An 18,311-nucleotide genomic window follows, 5' to 3' on the forward strand; every position below is an offset into this window, starting at 1 on the left:
AAATTGATTATCCCCGCAAGGATTTGATAGATGGATCCAATCTCGTGTGATCTAAATCCAAGGAGTTCAAAAGAGTGCTCGATTTGATTGAACTTCTGCTGATTTTCCTAAAAATAATTTAAGAACATAATTTTCACGACAGTGGGGTGTTGCTGGTAATAAAGAGAAGATTCGATTGTTTGGCACAGCCAGCAATTAAAACAAATTGTTGCACAAAAATGTCTATATGTTTATATGGCAAAGTTGCCTGACGGTTAATTACGCTTCGATTACATCTCAGAAACCAGGTTTCATAGCTACAAAAACAAGTCATGGATTATACAATGCATTGAACTTAGGCAGAATGCATTGGACTTGGATAATTTGGGCTATATATTTGCACATTAGGGGTGAAGGTTAGATTACGTTACGTTAGGTTTCCATGATTTTGTTTCTAAAGTATTATTTATCATCACATTTTGTTGTTTTTTGCTAGGATTAACCTAACTTCACTTTTTGGGTGTGTTTCCAATAGCCGAAAAGTACCATGGTGACATAATCCCAGGAATTCCATAGAAAATTTGCATTGTTGTTATTATTTTATCATGAAAAATGTTAAGTCCAAGAAGAGCAGATTGTAGAATGACACACTAGAAGAGCAAGGACGTCTTTTTTGGGGGGCAGAGGGGTAATGTGGGATCATGCCTCCATAGATTTTGAAAATTAACCTTGTTATTTCTCTTACATTGCTATTTTTTGTTTCAGCTATGTGCTCCATTAAACCAGCAAGACTGGCTTACTGGCCGTTTGTAGTTGTCACTGTTGTGCTCCATTCTTTTAAATTAATTTATTTATTAATTTTTACAGATAGATCAATTACATTTTATATTATATTATTTATTACATGATATTTATTATATTATTTCTTTTGTTTTTTATATTAATTTTGACCCAGGGTATTTCTTCTTCAAATTGAAAGTAAAGAAATACAGCATTGGACTTTTAAATACAGAAATACAGCATTCTCTTAAATTAATAGTATTGCTACTTTTGAAGACCTTCTTCTGCAATATCCTATCTGCCCGCACTAGCTAAACCCTTGTTATGAAAAAATTAAAACAGTTCGTCGCCACTGCTTTATTACCCTATTCTCGACCAGAAGTGTGATATCTGAGCAAAGTTCAAGCAAAACTAAACTTTGATCAGTCAATTAATCTTTATGTTGCTTCTTATTTCATAATCAAACAATAAGTAAAATACGGCAACAAACTTTGGATTTATTTTGAGAGGAAAATGAAGAAATTTTAGCGCAAGAAAGTGGCAACAATGTAAGCGCTCAAAGCGTCAGGTTAGTTGATATAAACCCCCCCCCCATCCTTGTGACAGTCTTTTGGAAACAAGTAGAACAATATATGCACCAGGTAAATAAGAAAGTCTTGGTCTTTACCCCCTGAACCCGTTGGGTGTTCCAGTAGCCACAGGAGTCAAGAGTCACTATCAGAAACCTCTAGGACGCGTTAAAAAAAAACATTTCCACCTATTCTTTAGAAACATCCGGGTTCCACTTCTAAACTCACTTCTCCTTCATCGGTCCTTGTTCCCAAAAAGAAAATCCTGCTTGTGCGGCATGCCTCCCCGTAGGAGTAGGCATGAATATGTAATGAGTCGTAGGTGATAGACCTGAGATTACTTGTGCAGGATTTTGGCTGTTGATGGAAGAGCATTACCAAGTGTGGAAAACCATGCTGCGACCAAGGTGGGCCCAGGATTGCAATAAGCCTCCACTCATACTGGAGGTCCTAGAGACTAATTTCTCAACGGTTCTAAGCCAGCTTAAGCACTTCGTGTAGACTTGAGAAGATGTATTAGTCCCCATTATTTATTCCCATCATTTTTACATATTATTAAATAAAAAAAAATTATTTTTTTAGCTGAAAGTAAGGAGCGACATTAAGACTTAAAACGAACAGAAATTACTCAGTATATGAAATGGGTTGTCCCCTCCGCAATCCCTCGCTCTTTACGCTAAAGCTTTTAATTGTTTTAAAAAGTAGAATTGTGGCAAAATGTCAAACTTTAGCGTAAAGAGCGAGGGATTGCGGAGGGGACAACCCATTTCATATACGGAGCAATTTCTCTTCGTTTTAAGTTTTAATGTCGTTCCTTACTTTCAGCTAAAAAAATTAGTTTTTTTTATTTAATTTCTGAACGTTTTTGAATTAATGCATGTTTGGTTTTGGCTCTCCGCAGATAAATTAATTAATTATTTTTTTGGCTAAATGGCTGTCTCTTAGTTTTGATCAGACGATTTTGAGAAATAAGGGGTGGAGAAGGAGGCCTAGTTGCGCTCCGATTTTTCGGTTACTTAAAAAGGCAACTAGAACTTTTAATTTTTAACGAACGTTTTTATTAGTAAAAAATATACGTAACTTAAGAATTAACTTACGTAACAAACTTTCATAACCTTATATTTTTACTATGTATACGAGGGGGTTTGTACCCTCGTTAATACCTCGCTCTTTACACTAAATCGTAAGTTTTGTCCCAATTCTTTAAGAATGACCCCTGAATCAGAAAGGCCGTAGAATAAATAGTTGAAATTACTAAAAATACTTTAGCATAAAGAGCAAGGTATTTATCTCCTCCTAAATACCTCGCTCTTTATGCTAAAGTATTTTTAGAACCCCTCATATGCGTAATAATCTCTGTTCGTTTTAAGTTTCAATGCTACTCCTTCCTTTCATTTGAAAAAAACGTTTTCATGTTTATTTTTCATTGTTTTCTTATAGTAATGCTAGAGAACCCTGCGCCCTTTTCATTGAATTTTTCTTCCCCCATGACAGATTCCTCCAAGGAAAGATCCTCCAACATAGCCCCCTCTCCTCAGCCCCACTCCCCCAAATAAAATAAAATCTCCCTGAAAACGTCTGTACACTTCCCAATAACCATTACTATATGTAAACACTGGTCAAAGTTTGTAACTTGCAGCCCCTCCCCCAGGGATTGTGGGGGAGTAAGTCATCCCCAAATACATAGTTATTATGGTTTTCGACTATGCTGAACAAAATGGCTATCTCAAAATTTTGAGCCGTTGACTTTGGGAAAAAATTAGCGTGGGAAAGGCCTAGATGCCCTCCAATTTTTTTGGTCACTTAAAAAGGGCACTATAACTTTTCATTTCCGTTAGAATGAGCCCTCTTGCGACATTCTAGGGCCACTTGGTCGATACGATGACCCCTGGGAAAAAAAAAACAAAAAAACAAACAAATAAACACGCACCCGTGATTTGTCTTCAGGCAAAAAATACAAAATTCCACATTTTTGTAGATAGGAGCTTGAAACTTCTACAGTAGGGTTCTCTGATACGCTGAATCTGATGGTTTCATTTTCGTTAAGATCCTACGACTTTTAGGGTGTGTTTCCCCCTATTTTCCTAAATAAGGCAAATTTTCTCAGGCTCGTAACTTTTGATGGGTAAGACTAAACTTGATGAAACTTATATATTTAAAATCAGCATTAAAATGCGATTCTTTTGATGTAGCTATTGATATCAAAATTCAATTTTTTAGAGTTTTGGTTACTATCGAGCCGGGTCGCTCCTTACTACAGTTCGTTACCACGAACTGTTTGATTCCCATCATTTTTAACATACCAACATAATATTTTACTATTATGCCGTCTGAACAAGTCTTCCAGATCTGCAATTTTGTAAACACAACAATGTAGTTATAACCAATACAGTATTTGCTCATAAAATGACTGGCCCATAAGTTAACATGGTATTCATATGAAGGTAAGACGGTCAATGTTGTTGGATATGTAATTGTAAACAGATGACAGGAGGGATCGATATGTGATTCTAGGTTATATAGCTGTGCTGTTATTAATGTTAAAAGTAAAATCACCATCTAGTAGTGTATAGAGCTAATCTAGAGCTGTACTGGAAGAGTTCCAGGAAGTCATGATGTTTGTAGATTTTAGAATGCGAATTTGAGTGATACACTGCAGAAACAGTTAAATATTAAAATAAAAAGTCTAAATTTTGACAATGTTGAAAATAGATGGAATAAGTTTTAAGAAACTTTTTTGTGAAGTAGCAGATTGTTAGAACCGGAGGTAGGAATATTAGTGAGAATGCTTGAGTTTTAGTAGAGAAGAGGAGGGGCTCATACAGGGAGTATTTGAATGCTAGACCATATGAAAATAATCGGAATACAAGGACAGTAAAAAAGGTATTAAAATATGAATTAAGGAGGTATGAAATTGAAGCCATGGAGAAAATTATCGAAGATCTAGAAGATGTGTTCAGACGGCATAATAGTAAAATATTATGTTGGTAAGTTAAAAAATGAGAGGGGATTGTAAATCTGGACCTGTCGCAGGTAAAGATAGGAACTGGGCGACAATTAGTGATAGGGAAAAAGTTAATAGGGAAAAAGTTAATAGAGACGGGCAGAATATTTTGAGAATATGCTAATCTGTCATAAAGTTACAAAAAAGCAATATACAAAAGAATAAAAAGAGCTTGTGATATTTTAGAAGTGAAGGAAGATTTATTGTGCTAGGAATAATTTGAGAAATAATGTTAATAATTTTAATAATCATAAGACAATTTTAAGATGAATTGAAAAATATTTATTAAAAAATAATAATGTCAAATATGTTACTAGAGTGGTTACTACACCATCAGGTATATGGTTTTTTCTAATATGGTTGTTGAGAAGTTAGATTTCATAACTGGAGGCTATGAATGTGATTTTTGGAAAAGGAGAAGTGCCTTGCGAATTTAAGGAGCTTTAATTAAACCTCTCTATAAGAAAGGTGATAAGAGTGAGTGAGGTTTCTGTAGGAAGTAAATTGCTTATTATAATGATATTTTTTAGACTTAGAACTAGTATAGATGAAGTTTTAAAGGAGAACAGTGTGGTTTTGGGAAGGGGAGAGGATGCGTTGACACATTTTCACTCTCAGATTAATAATTGGGAAGTGCTTGAGTCACCATACCTCTTTAGTCGTGAGGTTTATAGTTTATGAGCAAGAATTTGATTCAGTCTGTCGAAGAGTTGTAGAGAAAATCCTACCCTTGTAACAGATGGTATAATATACAAAGATCATTAACGTGACTAGTGCTGTGTACGAGAATAATTTAGGTCCGGTTAAGTTAGGAAAGGAGGTTATTAGCTGATTTCGTATTGAATCAGGAGTTGAAGTTCGTATTGAAGCAAATTACTTATTGTAATTATACTTTTTAGACATAAAGATACTGTAGTTAAAGTTGTAAGAAAGGGATACGGTGGTTTTAGAAAGCAAAGAGGATGCATCGACCGAATTTCACTCTTAGACTAATAATTGGAAATACTTGAAACATCCGGCTCCTTTAGTACTTAATTTGGTACATCATGAGAAAGTATTAACATTCTATCCGAGTTTATGTGAGCCATTCTGATAGATTTTGTCCTAAAGAACACGGCATAGGCTATGGGAAAACAAGGAATTAAATGGGAAAGCAAAACTCTCCCAGACTTAGATTATGTTGATGATTTGAGCGTCAATGATAAAAATACTGGCAAAATGAATGATTTTCTAGAAGTTTTGAGAGCTCAGGGCACAAGAATAGGCTTGAAAATTAATGTTATGAAGAGTAATCGCTTAGACCGGGAAGTTAAGATGAAAAGGCGATGTTTGGTAACGAGAAAACCGATCAAGATGACCGCACAGATGATGGTAAAAGTACTATAGCTAAAAGCCAGGGTGCTTTTCTACAGTTGAAAAGAGTTTAGAAGAACAGGAAGACAAGTCCGCGAGCAAAAATTAAAACATTAAAAGCTACAATGATGACAGTGGCCAAGTACGGTTCTGAAACGTGGGCACTCCGAGAGACAGAGCAAGAATTATTAGATTTTAACCTGAGAAAATCGTCTATTGATTGCAATGGGTACCCTTCTGACTGACCATATGTCAAACAGCAAGCTGTACGAAAAATTTGGTTCTATCCTGCTTTTTCAGAGTTTAATATAGTTAATACTGATACTTCGAAATTTAAAGCAAACGCCTTACTCTAATCTAGGTCTGAAAAGTTTAAAGAAAATAGAGTTCATATGAAGTACATTCCTCGCGCTATTCGCTTTATTTGCCAACGGGGTCTCGCCTTTGAGGGGTAATGACAAATCGAAAACATCCGGAAACCACGGTAAGTTTGTTGAATGATGGAGAAAATATCTAAGGCGACGAAAAGCTGGGGGCCAAGCTACAGCATCAATATGGTAACTATTTTAGTCATCAGTAGAAAATGTCACCATTATACTAATAGGAAATGCTCTACACAGAGGCATTATTTCAAAAGTAAAATCAGGTAATTACAGTACTTCGCTATTCTTGTCGACGAGACAAAAGACGTTTCTAGAAAATAGAAAATAGCAATCCTGTTCAAGTTTCTCTTAGAAAGACGGTATAGAAAGACAAAAGACGGTATAGAAAGACAAAAGACGTTTCTAGAAAATGAGAAATATCCTTACTAATAGAAAGACGTTATAGAAAGACAGAAGACGTTTCTAGAAAATGAGAAATAGCCTCACTAATAGAAAAACGTTATAGAAAGACAAAAGACGTTTCTAGAAAATGAAAAAATTGCCTCACTAATAGAAAGACGTTATAGAAAAACAAAAGACGTTTCTAGAAAATGAGAAATAGCAATCCTGTTCAAGTTTCTCATAGAAAGACAAAAGACGGTATAGAAAGACCAAGGACGTTTCTAGGAAATGAGAAATATCCTTACTAATAAAAAGACGTTATAGAAAGACAAAAGACGTTTTTAGAAAATGAGAAATAGCCTTGCTAATAGAAAGACGTTATAGAAAGACAAAAGACGTTTCTAGAAAATGAAAAATAGCCTCACTAGAAAATGAGAAATAGCAATCCTGTTCAAGTTTCTCATAGAAAGACAAAAGACGGTATAGAAAGACAAAAGACGTTTCTACAAAATGAGAAATATCCTTACTAATAAAAAGTCCTTATAGAAAGACAAAAGACGTTTCTAGAAAATGAGAAATAGCCTCACTGATAGAAAGACGTTATAGAAAGACAAAAGACGTTTCTAGAAAATGAGAAATAGCAATGCTGCTCAGGTATATATAAAACAGAAAAGTATTGAAACAGCCAACCAGCTGCTGTTACATACACAAGCTAGACACCAAAAGCTTATCCATCTCGATTTGTGAAACTAAAGAAAATATTGGTATAGATTTGATGTCGTGCAATTGCCTAATGTTACAAAGTTAGGTCCGTTTTGAGTGGAGAAATTAAAGGAGTTCAAGCAAATCTTAGGAAGAAAATGCCTAATGCAGCTTATATATATATATATATATATATATATATATATATATATATATATATATATATATATATATATATATATATATGTATATATATATATATATATATATATATATATGCCACATCCATATATTAAACTTGGTTTTGACTGCCCAAAAATATCAGCTAAACTTATGAATTTATCTGTGGTGCAATGACTTATTTATTTATCAAGACACATATTTATATCATGCAACACTGAATATTAATCATTTGTGGAATCTTAATGTATTAGCGGGCTTCAAGTCTTGGAACTCAAAAAGGACCGTATTTGCCAGTTTCTGCTGTCCGCTCTTTTTCCAAGAGGAATGCCAGATTTGATTGTATTGTTGCTGTACTAGCCAGAGTCTCTGATAGTTCTGACAGCGAGACAGAATTTGAAGCAAAACGACTACAGGACAAAGACAATTCGGCCTATTTTGTCTCAACTATGTAGATAGTGGAAAAATGTTACTTATCCTAAACTGTTTATGAGAGCAGCTACAATCGGAAATCTGTTTGATTTATAAGGTAGTTTGTACTGTTTTTTGGGACTCGCAAGACGTTCCAAAAGCTAACAAATGATAATGAATGGAAAAACTTACGCGAAAACATATCCAAATTCTCGGCCTTACACGACCTCGAGGCATTGAAATCTCCACAATATAAAGCCAGTGTTGGAAGAAAGGGAGATCAGGCTATTTTTCTATTTATCTCAAAGACTCTCTTCCAAATTCAACAAAAGGAAAACGCAGCATCAGTCAGCCAGTTCCATCAAACTCACGCGAACTTCTGTACCTCAAGGTAGTAGCCTATTTCAAGAGCAAGATGGGCCAACGTTTTATGCAAAATATGCCTCTGCTCAGCGCTTTATCTACCTTAGCACCCACAAGCCCTGATTTTCTAGAATTTTCGAAAGTGGAAAGAGTCGCGTATTATTATCAAAGGATTCTCGGTACTGATGACTCGGTACATAGAATTTCAGTTTTCTCTTGCAAAGTTGCATCTTTCAAAAAGTGATACTTCAAAAATGTATCTTTTCTAAGCTACCAAATTTTTTTTTTCGACCTCTCAATTGCCTGTTCTACAGTGCTAAAATTGATAATGCGGTAGTAGCTATTGTGCCTTTGACCATTGTCACCAATGAGTAATGTATCGCAGTATTAGGGCGTATTTAGGTAATCTCCGATCAACGTACAAATGATAGACTCAGTGATCCCATGAGCATGGCCATCGGAAACAGAAGATAACGATATTGGATTTAGAAAGATCATTTTAACGATAACTCTAGGCATCAAAGTCACCGCTATCCTTTGTTTTAAGTATATTAGATCAGGGTCACTATTTTTCTTTTCCATTAAAGAATCGAAAATTCATTACCCCTTCCCCCCTACATTTTCGTGAATTGGCGGCACGGTGCAAGAGGATATCAGAGGCAATTAAACCCAAAAAATGTTGCACCCATGAGGCTTGTATTAAGGAAGATTGCACCAACAAAGATTGTATTCACACAACAAGATTGCATCCAACAAGATTTTACCCCGAAGATTACACCACGGAAGATTGCACAAGCAGAAAATTGCACCAGAAATCCTAGATCCGGAAGACCATGCCCACGGAAGATTAAAATCATCATGAATCGTCAGTATTACTAACACTGCTACCTGAAAGCCTTCCCACTATTGGACCCACTATTCTACGTCCCTATTTAAAGGGCTTCGCCTTTCGATCAGACATGGTGTACCTCTTTCCAATAAGGTTTATTCGGGTAACTATCATGGTGGAGACACATGATGAGTTGATGACGAATACACAATCCAGCGCAATGTTCAAACTTCGGCACAGATCCAGCAAAGTCAACGGTTTTTCTTGATATAAATATTGTTATTGAGTCTTTATATCATAATTTTTCAAAAATAAAAAGTATATTTTACCAGATGTGAATTTCTTTCATTTTTTTTTAGCGTTTGTATTTTTTTTTCATCTTTTTACTAGTTTCTGCTAATCTAGTTTAATGTAATTTTATCTAGTTAGTATGATTTCCTTCCAATTCTCCTTTTTTCTGTTAATGAAGGCTTTTGAATATGAAGTCGAAACAATAAGAATAATATTATATTGGGGGAAAAAAAATTCTCAATGCCTACTGTCTTACCCGTTATTACATTTTCGCTTCATTTTAATTATAAACGGAAGGTCAGTGGGATCTAAGAACAAAATCTTCATACATGCAGTCCTTCGGTCTCTTTACTCCTGAAACTGTCTATTAAGCTAAAAGGTAAAGGTAAAGAATACGGCATAGGACTTTAGACCTACCGACCTACCGGCGGTGCTGATCACCATTTCTTGGCCCTTAAGCCATGAAGTGCAATGGGAGGTTGTGGGTCACCATTCCTGTGCTTTCGCACACCCTTCCTGTTTACCTTCCCCAGATTTCTCCAGGGACCCATTTAGAGCTGGGTCGACTTTGGCTGAGCTTACAGAGTCACGCCACTGACTCCCGTCCCAAACTAAATAATTGGCTACACTAGGATTCGAACCCCCGCCCTCTCGGACAAAGGATCCCAAATCCAGCGCATCAATCCACCAAATTTTGAAGAAAACGCAGAATTATTCAAAGTCCCTCATTGACTTAATATAATAAACAATTGTAAATTTCATTACTCAAAACAATCACATTTTTTGCCATTTCTTCTTATCCTCACCTAAAGGTTTATGATTTCTTTTTTTAATTTTTGAAATTTTTCTGTGTCTTTCATCTATTAATTTGTTATTTGTATGTAATTATATATTTTGTATTTGCCTCACACGGTGTTTAAAGAACTTTGTGATGTGGGAGACACACTAACAAATGATGGGTGCACAATTTTAAATTAATATTTGCCATTAAACAAAAATTATTGAATTGCAGAAAATCCTTGGAAAATCAGACCCATTATCAAAGGCATTCGCCATATCTTTTTTCACATTTTCAGGCCCAAAAATTGGCCAGAAACCTTTTTGTCCTTTATCAGCTTAAAACTTACAACCATAAGTTCTTGGACCAGCAAAAGACCAAAAATTCTTGCCCAAAAAAATTTTTAAATTTTGATAGGCTCAAAATTTATGCATTCAAGTCCTTTGGCTAAGGAGACCCAAAGCAGGAGAAAAAAAAAATTGGTCCCCTTTGAAACGGGGCCCAAAAAGTCCAGAAAATATTGATTATTATTGGTTAATTTTACCTAACAAGCCTATGGTTGGCTTTAATTGGCTACTAGGGTGCAGAATGATTGTTTCCCGCCTTTTTTACATACTTTCAGGAGCAGAATGAACGAAGTTTTAATTTTTATTTAATAAAATGGAAGAAAAAACATAATAAAAGAAATAGCATACTCTTTATGTACGAAATGAAAGCCAATTGAAAAAATATGTAGATACTTTTTGAAAAAGAAACAAGCATTGAACCGAGTAAGGCATAAAGTAGTTTTTCGTTACACATTGTAAACATACATACTAAATCATGCACAATAAAAAAAAAAAGAAAAAAATGAAAACAGTCATAGTTGTACGCATAAAAATACCATTGAACACTCACCTCAATTGACTGGACCATCCCTAGAGGTGAAGATAGGTATCGATGACACGTTTTTCTGCTGGAATCCAGACAATATCCTTTCAGTTTATTTTTTCCTTGCAATCCATCATAGAGGTAATAGAATATGTGGTAGTTTCTCTCACCTCTTAAAAAAAGCAATAAAATCATATGCGTTATTTTATTTATTTTTAAAAATAAAAAAAAGCATTAGTTAGTCTGAAAAACGAAAGTAAGCCAAAGATAGAATGGCGAAGAAATGGAAGAACGTAACAGTGTCTTTTTCTTATTTTGCGGTAATGTTTTGAAAACCACAAGTGCGCCATTAGAAAAAATTCTTCTGTGCCTCAGCTTCCCTCCTCTCCTTTTTTTTCAGCAAACTCTTTGGTTAGCCCAGTCAGTTAAAATTAGTGATCTAAAGTTTGAAATAGTCAACATTTATCAAAAGGAGCATCTATTGATAGCGTACCATAAAAAACTATAAAAACAACCCATTCTTGAATATAGTAATTAGAAACATTGTGTAAAAGAGAGAGAGAGAGAGAAAAATAGAGAGAGAGAGAGAGAGAGAGAGAGAGAGAGAGAGAGAGAGAGAGAGAGAGAGAGAGAGAGAGAGAGAGAGAGAGAGAGAGAGAGAGAAGGGTTTTATTAAAAGAAAAAAAAACACACCAACAAAACCTAAAGTTTGTAAAACTTGTATGGGTAGACATTACCCTTTAAAAAACTACAATCACAACCAGCCATCCTTACCCCCCCTAAAAATATAAATGAAATAAATAAATAAAACAAACTAAATAAATTATTTTTAAATAAATATTCACGAACTAACTGAATATCGAAGACACAAAATTAAAATCCATTCGTCTACTGTATCTCCTCGTAACCCTCCTATAAAACGAATCACTAGAGAGAAAATTCACTCAGCAGGAACTAAATTTCATATGTAGACAAACAATGTCCTTTCAGTTTACTGCGAAACTCATGTAGCTCACCAACTTTCAAAACAGCCTGGGCTCCCAAACTCGAAGGCGAACATGTCTTCTGGAAAAACGGACTTCTGTGTATTAGCCTGAGGTCACCAAACTAGCGGCGATACTCTAGTTGGGTAATTATAGAAATTAACACCACTTGTAAACATTTCCCTAAAACACTCGAGTAATAACACGCATGTATATTAAAACATAAAAACAACATTATTAAACCGGAATAGACCCGCAATCGATAAAATATTCACTTGATTATATCAATGTCGAACAGACATATTGTGGTCAACTCCAGTAAAAACACTTACGGCACTACTTTATGAAGTCTTAAATGGACGAAGGTGAGTTAAAAACGTACTTGAACCACGCAAGACAACTATGTAGAAAGTATGGGTGAACAAAAGAAAAATAATAGTTTCACTGCAAACAAGAGCTTGGATACTACCCCTTTCCCTAATTGTAAAGGTTTAAAGCCTACTGCGTCATTGGCACAGGCACGATATTTTCATCGAATTCTTTTTTGTCAATCCAAGGGTAGTAATTGTTATTTCTCCAGTACATTACAAAATAGAATCTGGCGTGGTTTAGCTAAAGTCCGTTAGTCCTCATCCATTTTTCAATGCTTAACATGCCGGTCTCAAGATTCTGTATAAGCATTTCCCCGGTTTTTGCAGCAACAGTAAGATGCGTGTCATCAGAAAAATGAGGCAAAATAGTTTTTGATGCTCCAATTTCACTACATTTAAAATCAGAAGACAGTCCTTTGATAGCATTTCACAGGTCATCAATATAAACAAGAAACAGTAGCGACCCAAAAACAGACCACTGAGGGACACCGAATTAAGACACTTTTAAAGCGATTTAATTTCACCAGCACTGACAAGCTGTTTTCGATCTTGAAGAAAAGATTCCAATAGCCGAAAAAAAAACACGAAAACCACAATTCCTCAGCTTCACTATGAGGATTCCATGCTTCACTCCATCAAAGGCTTTCACAACGTCCAAAAAAAAAGATGCAACTTTCCATTTTCGGTCCAGAGCATCATTTAGAAAATTTGTGAGGAAAAGAACAGCTTGATCTGTCGCATTGCTTTTTGGAATCCAAACTGAGTTTTATTAAATACATTTCGTTCTCAAGAAAATCAACCATCCTACCATTAATCAATTTTTCAAAAACTCCAGAAAAAACTCGTAGCAATGAAACAGACCTATAATCATTCGGCGAATTTTTTTCTCCGCCCTCAAAAAGCAGAACTACTCTAGGTATCTTCATAAAATCAAGAAAAAAAAACAAATTTGCACATATTAAATAAAATTAAAACTTGACTTTAGACCCTTGAATTGAAATGGAATAGTTGTGGGCATCAAGTCATGGCTAATCGTAGAAAAAGCCAAGACAGACTGTCCAATTGAGTGAGAGGCAATTCTGGCATTAATAGCCCCCCTTATTATGATTGTATAAAAATGATGTTAATTCGTTTGTTAATAGTTATGTCTATCTATTATCCGGCCATGCGTCATTCCTAGGGCAGTAGAACTAAGGAATATAGTTATAGAGCTAAGATAGTCATAGAACCTATAGTTTCCCAAGTGTTTGTTTAAATAGCCCGGGTAAACGGCGAGACTAAGTGTGCCTCACTTATTGGACCAATATTTGTTTGTTATCTTTTATTAAGTCACGCCTACCTAGAGTCTCAGGCAGGTTGGCCAAGAATTTAAAATTGACTTAAGACCATTAGATTGCCTGAAATGAGAGGTAAACAAGGGACTCCTACCTATTGTCTTAGGCAGATTGAACTGATAATTTAGAATTGACACAGGACCGTTAATTTGCGCAGAATGACAGGCAAACAAGCGTCTGAAGTCAAGTTTTGTTCCGTTAAAGTTCCGAGAAAACATACCGAAGAACACGTAATGAAAGGTAAGTCCTCATTCCTCCTTATACCTGAAGCATTATTTCTCATATTCCATAATGTGGTACGTAAGTAACAACAATATGTTCTATATCAGTTAACATATCGTATGTTGTGTGTATGTTTTAAGCTGCTATTTATTCTTTTCTATTACCACTGCTAAAACTCTAAGATTAGCTCTTGGTCTTCCAAGTAACAATTGACACAGTAAGTATTTTCTGGTGCTTTCATACTGGCCAGGCAGAGTTACTTAGGAGCTTCTCCTCTCACTCGGCAGTTGCTTCATTTACCCTGCTGTTTACAATTGACTGGTTAGGCCTTCGGCCATAGTAAATGGCCACAGCTTCACTAAGGTACTCTTAAACTTGAACAATCTTTTAAATATTCAAAAAGGGGAGGACTGCCTAATTTATTAATTTGACAACAAGCATACACTCGAACGGCCTAGAATCAAGGGAAAACAGTCACAACCACAGCAATAGAATAGCCTAGGGCACGCTAGGTAGCATATACCATAATATCTTAAGGTTCGAGCATTGTTCTGTATTTCGTCATTCGGATATCAAAGAGTTGTATCTCCTTAATTGTGAATTTAAGAAGAATAAATAAAAAACCTCACAGCATTTTGATTTCTCCTCTGATAACTGTGAAAGAAAACAGATTGATATGCAAGGATTTTACATATCAATCCGTTTTTGTTTTTTTTATATCGGAGGGGAAATAAAAAAGTTGTGAATGTTTTTATTTGCTCTTCTGAAAATTTACCGTTTCGATGATACGACCTATTGATACCCAGGTGACGATTTGCTGAGTGGATTCAAAAAGATGAAAGACCGGAAAAATAAATCTCTAAGCATCTATCAATAGAAACGGAATTTACTTACATAGCTTGTCTGACAATTCTGGACTGTTCTAAGAGGTAAACAGTAACTTTGGCACCACTAATCATCCCAGTTTCTGTGAAAGTGATGTCGAGGAATTTACCAAAACGTGAAGAGTTATCATTTATACCTGTCGCAGCGTTGCCAAATGCTTCCATTAGCGGGTTCATTTGAAGAATTTTTTCTTCTATTGTACGATTTGGAGCCTGAGAGAAATTGTTAGATTTACAAGACTTTCCTTTATCTGTGCTACTTAAATTCAAATTCCATCCTAATAATTCTCAAGAGAAGCAATATTGCAAGCTTCCGTGCTTAGTTTAAAAGCCATTTTCAGTTAGGCTTTTATGTTGTGTGTTTTAAAAACATAGATATTTCGTAAAAAGTAAACAAATATTAACATATCACTCAAAAGTTATAACTATATAATGATAATTTTTTCGTACCAAAATCGATATATCAAAGGTATCACGAAACGCTGACTACGTAAAAAGCAAACAGGGCTCTATTTTTATCTATTTTTTTCGCCATGGTACTTAGCATGGTAGGATTTATCATAGAAACTTCGAAGGAAGCTCATTCAAAAGGGGAAATTAAAAGTTTTATTACCCTTTTTAAGAGTCAAGCATAATTTTCGGACCATAAACCCCCCACCCTCCCCTTCTCCGTATTTCCCCGAGAACATCCGATAAAAATTTTAATGGAAAAAGGAGGTATGTTTAATCTTTAGTGTTCAAACAGGTTAATAGTATTAAGGTGTACTTCCAGAAAAGTTTGAGGGGAGGATTGAGCAAAACATACTATGTGCATGCAAGTTGTCAAGAAGCTGTATCTCAAGAAACGGTTTAGCGTATCAAGTTGAAACTTCCAGGGAATGATGAGAGAGAGGCTCAATTGACCAAAAGGCGATACATGCACGCTGCTATTGCTACTAAAACTAGCGCTACTGCTTCTATTACTGCTTCTGCTGCGACTACTATTAAGGCTAAGGGTATTAAGGCAAAAATTCAACTTATGTTGAGGGGGAGATTGAACGAAGGTAAAACCAACTATACTGGTTGTCAAAAGGACGTATCCGAAAAACATTATGAGCGTCTTGAATTATTGAATTGAAGCTAACAGGGTATATCAACGTCGATATTGAACTAATAGGAAGGCATTATATGCATGCTATTGGTAGTACTGCTTCTACTATTATTACTATAACTAATGCTACGACTACTATGGCTCAATGTATTCAGATGAAAATTGCAAAAAGTGTTAAAGAACCAACTATGCAGGTTGTCAAAAGGACGCATCCAATATAACTTATGAACGTCTTAAATTATTAAGGTGAAGCTTACAGGGTATATCAACGTCGATATTGAACTAATAGGAAGGCACTAAATGCATACTATTAGTGGTACTATTTCTACTATTATTACTATGACTAATGCTACGACTACTATGGCTCAAGGTATTCAGGTGAAAATTGCAGAAAGTCTCAAAGAATCAAGTTCACATTTTCTGAGTGAAAATAAGAACGACGATGACAATCTAAAAGTACAAAAATAAACAAACAAAATGAAACAAATCCCAAGTTGGAAAATCAATAACAGATAAAATCAAAACTAAATGAATTAAAAACAACAAAAGGAAAAAACAGAACTCAAAAAACTACCCAATCGCCTAAAATGCAGTGACACAATAAATAATATTCGTATTAAGAGGCTAAAGAGAGTCGCTTCAGGTGACTGGTCTAGCTTCTCAATTAGAAGATTATTTATTGATAGCCACTGTATTTTGGGTGAGTGACCAGCTTTTCGCATTGTTTTTTTTTTGGTTTTTATTGTTTTGCTCATTTCTTTCCAATTTTTTTATCTGTTTTGTCAATCTATATGGGCACAGCTCTCATTAGAACTTCAAAAATTCTATATCGAAACTATTTTTTTCTGTTTTGCCCATTGTCTGCAAATAGTTTGTCTTTCTATTTTTCCTATATGCCGGGACACAGACAAAAAAGCTACTGGTTCGAGCTTCCACCGTTTCTAAATTAAAAATGTCGCCTTCGGTATTCAATAATTTCTAATGAAAGGGGTCGGGGGTAACTGAACAATTCTAAAATGATCATCATCCAGGAATTCTAATGAGATTGTAAAACACTAATTTTAAAAAGAATTTTGAAATTCCAAAACTCTTCAATTTCAAAAGAATTTTAGAAACAGTCATTAAAAGGTAGGGCAGAAAGGTATACGGACTTCAGAGAGAGTTTTGAAAGCAAATAACTTGAAACAGTATTGAAAAAGTGTGGAAATCACACCCTACTGAATCAGAATAAGCGATCACTTCCCAGAAAGGCTTTTTAACATTATCATTGTTTTTTTTTTACAATATCTGAGCGGAAGAAAATTTGATCTTTTTTCTTCCGTTTTTGCAAATATCTTCTGCAATTGCCGCTCTGAATTTATAACAGCTACATTTCGACTAAATATGGCGGTTTCGATATTTACTCAAAATTGGACCAGCCTGTGAATAGGTTCCACCAGCGTCGAGAAAATATTGTCGACTTTCCACTTCATTGTGGTGCGAAAGTAGCTGAGATGTTGTTTGTTTTTTCTTTGTGAGTTTTTCTTGTTTATTGTTTCCATTTTATTTATTTTGTTGTATTTTTGTACTCCTCTAAGTTTTATATATATAAAAAAGGTTTAAACAAATTATTTATAAAGGAAGTAGCTGAGCTAGGTGAAAATTTTTTTTTGATATTTTTAAGGTTAGATATTTGAGCTAGGTTTCATTCGCTTGAAATATTAATCTTTTTTTATTTCTAAAACGTCTTTTAAGTACCAAATGAGCCTTGCCTGGAAAACAATTGTTTTCCTGATTTGGAGGGCAGTTTTTAGAAATATTTCTTTTTCGAATTTGTGCTACCATTGTAAAAATTAAAAAGAAAAGACTGAATATTTTCAAAAGACCTATCTTACAGAGCAGGAGTGTTTTTTTTTTCTCAGGGACGGGGGGGGGGGGGGCAAATGTAGACTTTACAATCTACATCGTCAGTATCCTGCTACATCATCAGTACTGTAAATATTACAATTTTTGCCCATAAGCATAACAATTTTAGCCTGTTTTGTCACCCATAGAACATACCAACCAAGGCGGTTGCCCCCCCCCCCCAGATCCAGCCCTGCTATCTTACCTTTCCAAGGTAAACTAGCTGCCTGAGCAAAAAGTTGGCGCTTTCTGTCTTTCCTGACCCACTTTCACCTGAAACGATTATAGACTGGTTCATTTTGAGATGCAGCATCGTGTGGTAAGCAGTATCTGCGACAGCAAAAATGTGAGGAGGGTGGTCCATCTTCCCTCGACTGCGATATAGTTTTGCTTCTGCGTCAGTATATATTCCCATCTCTGCGTATGGATTTACGGCAATAAGGATATCTCCAATGTAAGTGTATATTTGACCTTGAGAAAAGCGACGCTGCAGATGGTCTACAATAATATCCTGAAACAAAAAGCTAATTTGAAATAAATTCCTCTTGAAAATAGGACTTTTTATTTATTTGAAGAATGAACTCAAAAGCCCTCCAATACTCATCAAAAAAAAATATTTTATTTATGTGAATTTGTCCAGATTGACCCTGGGAAAAGCGGCACTTCAAAT

At 35.1% G+C, this 18,311-nt stretch overlaps 1 protein-coding gene across 9 annotated transcripts in view; it reads right to left on the reverse strand.

Moving 5' to 3' along the window:
- Nucleotides 1–18,311, reverse strand: part of LOC136034048 (myosin-IIIb-like) — a 165,464-nt gene that overhangs the window by 65,886 nt on the left and 81,267 nt on the right. For all 9 annotated transcript variants that reach the window (XM_065715140.1, XM_065715139.1, XM_065715138.1 and 6 more), the window contains 4 exons: nt 17,847–18,152; nt 14,678–14,880; nt 10,901–11,045; nt 1–107 (listed from right to left, as the gene is read on the reverse strand). The exon at nt 1–107 is cut by the window's left edge and continues 83 nt beyond it. In XM_065715140.1, coding sequence (XP_065571212.1) covers nt 1–107; nt 10,901–11,045; nt 14,678–14,880; nt 17,847–18,152 — 761 coding nt within the window. The remainder of the gene's footprint in view (nt 108–10,900; nt 11,046–14,677; nt 14,881–17,846; nt 18,153–18,311) is intronic.

Source organism: Artemia franciscana, chromosome 12 (genome assembly GCF_032884065.1).
Source record: "Artemia franciscana chromosome 12, ASM3288406v1, whole genome shotgun sequence".
Lineage (NCBI taxonomy): Eukaryota > Metazoa > Arthropoda > Branchiopoda > Anostraca > Artemiidae > Artemia > Artemia franciscana.